Genomic DNA, 9093 nt, shown 5'->3' on the forward strand with positions numbered 1-9093 from the left:
TCATTCGATTTCAAGCGATTCAAAAAATGCAATTTTGGTATGAAAATATTTGTAAATGGATGTGTCAAGAGAAAGCAAAAAAGAAATAAGAATAAGGTAGAAAATATCAGAGCAGTGCTCTGAGACATTGTAGACAAGATTACTGAAAATATTACACAGAGATGCTAAACAAATTAGAACCCAATGGTTGGTCAACTTTTACCTGGACTAAGTTTATAGAGGATTAAAGTTGGAGAAACAAACCCATCTACTATCCTGTAAAAGATACGAACTGAAAAGTACAGAGGTTTTGCAGCCCAGCCATTGGATGTCATTTTCTTATTTTCATTAGCTTAAGCACACCTTTGGAACTCAGGAGTCAGAACCTTTTACCTGTGGATATAGATCCTTGACCAAAACCGCAAACCAGGGCATTTGGCAAGGTTCCCATGTCATCGGAACCTCATTCCCTTTTCCTGTATATGGAGATGTAATGAAGCAGCAGCACGAGGGAGATATGGATATTTTGCGTGATAAAAAACAGAAGGTAACCCTTTGCATGAATTATAGAACCTACTCAAGATGTTTGAGACTAGATTCTAATGAGTCCCACCAGTGATAATCATTGCATTAGTCATCCTTGGCTGGCAATAATTGTTTGAGATGTTAAATTTAGTTTCTTATGTAGGCAAGAGGACCTGGTGTGACAACTCTGTGTTGTTGGATTTGTTGCTCTTCATTTATATGCAAATTGATTTCGAATATAATAAATGACGCATTTTCAACCAAAACCAAAGGAAAAATTGTTTGATATATTTGAATCTAGGGTGACAAACAGGGGAGACTCTGAACACATCAGTTATGGAGCAATTTCTCCAAACAAAGAGAAACACTGTCCCATAAGCAGTACAAATGTGAGGTAAGACCAAAGAAACTTGTAACCAACCCCGTGTACATATTGGTGAAGTTGAAATTCATGAATTGGACAGCGTTCCAGTTTTCTGTTTGTATCTCCAAAAGTCATGTAGGCCGCCAACAGCCACCTGGGAGAAGGAAGCTGAAGTTGTCAGAATTCTCGATCAAATAAGATGGGAGATGCACTGCAGAAAATGAGCGGGGTATAGGACCCATCTTCTTGACTAATTCTTGAAAGGAATACTCCTCTGGTAACATGTCATACAGGTCTGCTCCCTGACAAATAATATTCTGAATCCTTGAGGGGTTTAAATAATAAGGGAACTTCACGCGATCTACATGACTGTATGCTTTCATTTTGAATATAAATTCACTTATGTGTCGAAAGCAGAAGCTGCAGTGCCAACCTGCATCTGTGAAGAGCTCATCTGTTTGACGACCATGATCATAGCTTGTATGACGCTGATAAATGTGGACTGATGCACGCCAACTGTTATAGTCAACTGGAAACTCAAAAGAGTACAAATAATTCCTCAATTGCAGATGCATGACTGATGGTATATTGTTGCACCACCTAAGGAGGTTAATTGTCCGTTGACTGGGAATCTCATCCACATCAGACATGATAAGCAGGTCACCATAAGAGACACCAGCTTCTCTCATTAGACTTTCCATTGCTTCTCTATGTTTTCTTTCTCGATCAAAAGGTTTCTCCTGAGGTAAGAGGTGCTGGCCTGGAAGCATTCGATATACAACCTTGTGTTTGGCAAATTCAAACCTCTTTCTATTGTTAGCAAAATATAATGGCTTTGGCAAACCTGTAAAAGTTGTATTTGATTCCAGAATAATAAACCTTGTTATTGAAGGAAGCAATTCCTGCCATCTGATTTCAAGAATATCCAACTCATTACTAAATAATACAGCATCATAAACTTGCCGAGGAGTCTGCCGAACCTGCCAGCCGTGAAGGTGACAAAGGTGCCCCATGGAGACATTTTCGGCATCATAGTGAGGGATATGATGAAAGGGTTTTGGCGGAGTGTCCCAAATGGGGCGCAAAAAGTAGGATATCTTCTGACCCTGCAAATATATGCTTAGGGTGCAAATTGGCATGATAGTAAGAAAGAGGAACCATGTCTTATTGCATGTTTTCCTTGAAATACGATGCTGCTTGTTCAACATATTGAAGCTGCCTCCTATCATTAACATCAAGATACAATAAGGCTTAGAAATTTGAGATAACTGTTCCCTTCAATGCTTCAAAGAACTTAGAAATATGCCCCTTAAAATCACAAGTTAAAATCAAATTATACATTTCCTGCTTTCCATACAACTTTCAAGTAGTTTCCGACTAAGATGCCCATGTTTCTCTATTTTGTGCTTCATTGTGATTTTCACCAATAGCAGTCAAATCATTAATCTAAGAAAGCAAATAATTATGTAAACGGATATTTTCAGTATTCAAGCTTCAACTTAAAAAATTGACATAATGTTCACTGGTTTTATAGAAGGCAACAAGCCTCTCATATCTTTATCTGAGAATCCCAATTATATTCCTTGTATTTGCATCAAGCACATTGAGAATGACAAAATTTGGAAAACATGAAATTGCTCTTCTATGTTTACTTTGGATTGAAATCTTTTTGCCTTGGACATGGCGACTCGGAAGTCGTGCAAAAGAGTTCAGTGACTTCAAAAGTGTTCATAAAACTAGATCATGTAAATTCAAATTCATCTCACATAGGGTTCAAGTATCTTACATGAGTTATAACTATTAGGTTTAAGGGGTTTTGCATGAGTTATAACTTTTAAGGTCCTTAAAGAGGGAGGAAGAGAGTTATGTAGATGGATGTTGAAGCAGTGATTTATTTTTTATTTTTCATACAAGAAAAATACTGATCTGAAAGACATGCTTACTACAAAATAAAGATTGTTTCAAAATGGAAGGATTTATTCCATTAAATGAATGAATATCATACAAGCATGAATAACCAACCAGTTGTAGGAAGAGTGTCCTAAAAGTATTCTAACTGTGGCAATTTACTTTGGAGAGGTGTGTCGTTTGGTTACATAATATGGTAAACAAGATAAGTGAGAAGGAAACCTCAAGAAAAAAATAGTTGTACTTAATTATGAGCTTTATAGAATAGATTGACAATAATTTATAGCAATTCAATTATTGGTAAGAAGGGGTTAATGAGTTTGAAACTGGTGTGCACTTATCCTTTTATAGAAGCTCGCAATGTAATATCTCTCTAGTAAAAATAATCGTTGCTTTCTGGAGCCACAATGGCTATAAATTAGTAGTTAAAGGTGAGTTAAAGTGATTGTGTACATGCAGCCTAAGAGCTGATGGCAACACGAGTAAATGTCAATGTTGGTAATTGAAAAAAGGGATGAGTTTCGGATGGGACATTAAATAGAGTTGAAGGGTTTATGTGATTAGCCTAGTGTAGGATGTTAAATAGAGTTACAAAAGTAAATGTAATTAGCTAAATCATTTTGGCACTGTTATCATTAAGTTGCAAACAACTTTATGCACGTATGCTGTTGATAACTAATAAATTAGTAATATATTCATTTATAATTTTTTTAAGGAGAATCTTCATTTAATCTGAGAAAAATGGAAAATCCATTAAATATAGCTGATGCAACATGTTGAAGAAGAATTCCTCTTGAAGAATTGCGGTTGAATACAGTGGAAAATAGACAAGATGCAAACTATTGGGGAGTCAGAGAGCTACATAAGTAAGTAAACAACCAAACACTTTGTTAGTTGCTCAGAATTGCTTGTAACAACCAAAGAATTTGTTAGTTGCTCAGAAATGCTTGTCTTGGAGTCTCATCTTTCTAGTTAGCCTCTTATGATTTATAATGAAATTCTTCATTTGTGTTTACTACCACCTTTCAAAAATCAAGATTATGTAATATGACCAGCAATAACAATATTGGTGAAGGCATTGCTTGTATCATGGTTCAATGGTTAGCACCCAAGTCACTTATGCAAACAATGTTGAAATTTGTCTTCACCACCATCTTCCAAAATCAACAGTGTAAGGGATAATAAGACTAGCAATGAGAGGTCTTGCTGAAGGCATTTATTGTATTATGGTTCAGTGGTATGGGCCTCAAGCCGCTTTTACAGATAATATTGTTGTTGTATTGGAAAAGGATAGTTCTTTAGATGCATTGCACATAAGCAAATTTGAGTGCCATTTTGTCTCAATGAGGAGTTATGAGTTTGAATCCATCAAGGATTTTGCAAAAGCTATATGGTATTTGTAACATTTTTTTCTTTCAATATTTCAAGGATAGGACATATCATTTTTGTAATTCATTTTAACAATGAGCTTCAATGTTACCCAAACTAGTACAAAACTACACAATTTATTGACATACTCTAAATATCCATAAAATATTAATCATGGCATGATGATGGCATTTACAATTTTTTCCTACCATACACTTGTAGATGATACAAGAACCTTATTACTAATCGAGATAATAACTAAGAAAGCTTGCCATGTTTCCATAGAGGCCTTTCCCAATGGCTCCCCCAATCTGAGAAGCCTTCTCTAAAGAACACAATGAAACCAAAAAGGGTCCAATACAAGATAACAAGATAGCGTTCTAATCTCTATGTTAAGGTTCTAGACTTTGCACATATAATGCATGAATTACTTCTTAATTTACTAAAATGAAGCAACTTTAACCTCTACCTGGCAGCTAGACATAAACTTATCCTAAATATGGTGACCTTACCAATCATGGTAGCCAATTATATACTTTATTTTTTTTTGAATGAAAAAATGCTTTGAGTTCTAAAGGATAGGAAGACACTTAGAGAACAAAATTATTGAGTACTAAGTTGAAGCGACACACTACACTATGATGGGGCTTTGTGTAGGTTCATTGAATTAAAAAAGGCTATAAGGGGGATAAGTTGGAGCAAAATGGTGTCAAATTTGCATGAGAGAGACTTGCATATTGATTAATAATGGACATTGTCTATACAAGTCTAAAATATATAGTGAGATTAGAGTGTACAAAAGTACACAATAATTTAACAGAATATGGATTTGAGTTGGACTTAACAAAATATCAATTCGAGTTGGACATAACAAAATATCAATTCGAGTTGGACATGAAGAGGATGAATAATGAAGAAATTGTTGTTAAGGTATGTGAACGGCTTGAAATTTGCAATTCAAAATGGTGTCAACTTGCATAAGAAATTTTTAGTAGAGGAAGCTCATAGGTTGGTGGTGAAGGTTGAGGAGAAATTAGCATATAATACCAACAAGAATGATTTTGGTCATGGTAGAGGTCTTAGTTGTGGTGAGAGGTTGTAGTCCTACACAAAAGGTGGAAGATGTGAATGATTAGAGGACGAACAAGACAAGAAAATAACATGGTAAGCAAAATCAAAGGTAGAGGTTATTTAGAGGATGAGAAGGTGGAAGATGTGCATGATGAGAGTGAACAACAAGACAAGAAAATAGCATGGAAAGCAAAGACAAAGGTTAAGGTTGTTTTAGAGGATGATAAAGAGGAAATGGCTACTACAAGTAACAAATATATTGTGACACATGTGGAGGATATCCATAATGAATATGTGTGCACACAAATTAGCAAACACACATTCAACCTAGGGATAAACTTTAGAAGACAAAGCATCAGTTGTCATTATTACACCTCACATTGTATGAGGTTCTATATTGTGATTTTCATGACATTGGTGTGATATTTTGTTGGTACCTTGGAGCCTTGGACTAACTTGGATAGAAATCTCTTCATTAAGGCCTCTATCTTCTTGGTATTAAAATATTTGATGGAGGTCTTTGGTTTTGGGGAGTCTTGCTTCTCCTTGGTTGGATTATTATGATTGTTGGTTTACTGGTCATCTCATAAGAGATTTCCTTATTGATCATGCCTTAGTTGTACATTTGATGGTTATGGAACATGCTATCTCACCATGGTGGTTTTGTATATGTATTTATCTTGGATATGTTACATCTTTTTCATGGTATATAATGGTTCTAGCTCGCAAGGGTTAAGTGATGGTGCTATGTGTTAGGTGTTTCATGATTTTGTTGGAGTTTCCAAGTGACCATGTGATGTTGTTGTCTCATTTGTGTCCCTAGGAGGGGGTACTCTACTTGATCCTCTTGTGTTGGATGTGTGGTGAGGACATACTTTATTATTGGATGGGTTAGCATTTTCTATTGTCCCCTTCTCCTATGATGTTGTTGTGGTTAGATGATACATGTTGTGGTAGTGCATTTTGCCTTGGTAGGATTTTCCCTAGGTGATATGACTTAACATTGTAACATTTGTTAGGTATCACCAAGGTGGAAATGCATTTTATAATGTTAGTAACCTTGTTGATGTACTTCTTTCCTAAACTTGAGTTAGAATGGGGTGTATTACATGTTTCCTTCTTGAGAAAGCATTTTTCTAAGGTTTGATGATGTATTAATCATGTAATAGTGTTAATTTTAGGTTTGATGATGTATTAATCATGTAATAGTGTTAATTTTAGGTATGTTCTATGCTAGAGCAATTTATTTCAATTTTCACAGTTAGCTCATTATCTTTTCCAGATTAGCAATCACATCAGCATTAAAGTAAACTGCAGATAGAACATAAATATAAATTGCAAAAAACAAGCCAAGACATGAGGACACAGGATGTGGCGCTAGCCAAGGACAAACCCCACAATGTGGGAAAACCCTTGATCAATTCTTCTTTTATGTTCTTCAAAGTTCAGCAGAGAAGTGAGAAAGATAGTACATTTACAATAGAAGTCAACCCTTTGACTTATCTAGATCAGAGCATAGATCATCTCCTATAACTATGATACATGAGATCAGTTGAAGCATTTTGCTTCAACTGATTCTCCAAGGTGACAGCTTCACCTATCGTAGCATTGCATTTCGTCCATTTGCTGCACCTTACTGTGTAGCACCATCATGCTACATCATGCATCATCATGCTGCTCATGATCACTATGCTGCCCATACATCATGTTGTCCATGATCTCATACATCATGCTGCCCATGATCTCATCTATCATGCTGCCCATTCATCATGTTGCCCAATGTATATCAGCCTTAGTTGCTTGCTATGGCTTGCAGCCTAGCAAAGCAACTAGGCTATGTTCCAGATTCCTTCAAGCATACAATACGATATATTGATTTAGGGTATCTAAGACCAATGTATAGTGGCCTCCTAGAGCAGTGAATAAGTACAGCGTAATAAGTAGATACACTCTCTTGTTGCTGAGTGCTATCATATATATATATATATATATATATATATATATATATATATATATATATATATATGTTGAGGCTGCTAGGATACACAGTGATACATATGTAAATCACCTGAGTTTATGACTGCTATAGCGGTGCAGTCAAACCCTTGACTGTGGCTCTATTTTATGACAGCGGCTGAGTGTGCTTTTATGCCTGCGTGCTTCAGCGACTTCCACTATGTTAATTCACTGCGGCTTCCATCACGTTAATATGAACCTACGTGCTTCATTACGTTGTCACTGCGGCTTCTATGAACTTGCATGCTTCAGTAGGTTGTCACTGCAGCTTCTATGAACCTGCGTGCTCAGTCTCTGCGTATACATAACAGCATATATGTTAATGCCATGACTGCGTTATTACTGCATATACTATATCAGTCTCTGCGTATACATAACAACGTCATCACTGCGTTATTACTTTATTGCGTATACATGACATCGTATAAATGTCTCCATGTCTGCGTTCCTTATCATGTACAACGTGTAATGCTCATGGACAGCGTGTGAACTGTGTAATGAACAGCGTAAGAATGTCTTCCTTTACTGCGGCTAGGTGTCTCCATTACAGGACTGCGTTGGATTAGGGCATCCTTCATTATTGTTTCTTCTACTCCAAAGACCCAAGACGTGGAGAGGAGATCACATGAGGAATGTGTCTCTAAATGACCTCAAATCCTTTTCTATTTATACTAAAAAGTATATGATGAATGGACATGACTATTGGGCTTCCGAGCCTACATAAGATGTTGGTCGACTTGACAATTTGTCATGTAATACAAATAAATTCATAACTTCATAAAATACTTATCGGAATCGGATGATCTTTAGATTAATCCTACACCTCTCGATGAGAGGGATCCAATAAAAATATCAGCTGCCATAAATAAGCTGACCCACATGGAGTTTGGCCTTAGTTGCCAATTTTAACAAATAGTCCTTTGGTGTTTTTTCTAGGTTCAAGCCTAGGTTGAACTCCTATTTTATCATTAAGTTGTCATCATGGTAGGGTTATTGCTAGAGAAAACCTTTTATTTGCATGGTATAACACATGTTAGAGCAGAACCTCCCACATTGGCACACATGTTCAACTTGATTTAATTAGTAGGTGAATACTGGGAGGTTGGACTATGCTTTATTAGAGCATTAACCTTTTTGCAAACATGTTGCAGTCGATTTAACCATTCAATGGTTAATTTAATCTATTTGATCTACATTAAGGTTAATTGCTTGAGCGTCCCACTTCACTTGGAAATTGTCACACATGGAGGGAATTTCTTTTGGAGGAGATTTAATGATTTTGATGGAGCGCTCCCCTCTTAGGCATAGTTTCAAGGCATGCATGGTTGTTTTAATATTAGTGGAGAGGTTGGCACAATTCTCTAAGGCACACTTTCTTTGGTCGGTTAGACATCTATATGACATGGCATATGGAGGACTATTTTAGTATTCTTTTAATGAGGAGCGTAACCATCTTGGAAAAACTCTCTAGGTCACTTCCTCTTGTGTGCATGTTTTGGGGAAATTAGTTGATGGTATTCGAGAACATCATAGGGTTTTGGCACATGTGTTGATGGAGACTAACCATTTTGGTGCTTCTTCCTAGGGCACACTTCAAATGGAAATTATTTGATTGATTGTGGGTAGTTGAGGTAGTTACATGGCACAATTTTTAGGTGGAACCTCTCTAGGTGCTCCCTCATCATTGTTGCATGGATATTTTAGCTTTACTTTGCGTCATTTGACTTCTATTTTAAAGTACCTTCATCTCTTTACTTGGAACATATATTGTTTTATTGGAGGTTGTTATAGAGGAGCTCTATTGAGGAGCATGTGATATATTAGGAGGACTAGTGTCTCACATGCATCGTGCATGGACTTAG

General features: G+C 36.4%; 1 protein-coding gene across 1 annotated transcript; it reads right to left on the reverse strand.

Annotated features, from left to right (window-relative positions):
* Positions 1-812: 812 nt before the first annotated feature.
* Positions 813-2081, reverse strand: LOC149225996 (uncharacterized). The gene has a single exon (XM_089375189.1). It carries the CDS (start codon positions 2074-2076, stop codon positions 1000-1002), a length of 1077 nt encoding a protein of 358 aa, XP_089231315.1. The 5' UTR covers positions 2077-2081; the 3' UTR covers positions 813-999.
* Between the last annotated feature and the right edge of the window lie 7012 nt (positions 2082-9093).

This window comes from Pinus tabuliformis, chromosome J (assembly GCF_031772625.1).
Source record: "Pinus tabuliformis cultivar Carrire ecotype Pingquan chromosome J, CPIR1, whole genome shotgun sequence".
NCBI classification, from domain to species: Eukaryota; Viridiplantae; Streptophyta; class Pinopsida; order Pinales; family Pinaceae; genus Pinus; species Pinus tabuliformis.

Coding starts and splice junctions, on each gene's coding strand:
- LOC149225996 (XM_089375189.1), bottom strand. CDS start 2,076: ATGTTGAACAAGCAGCATCGTATTTCAAGGAAAACATGCAATAAGACA.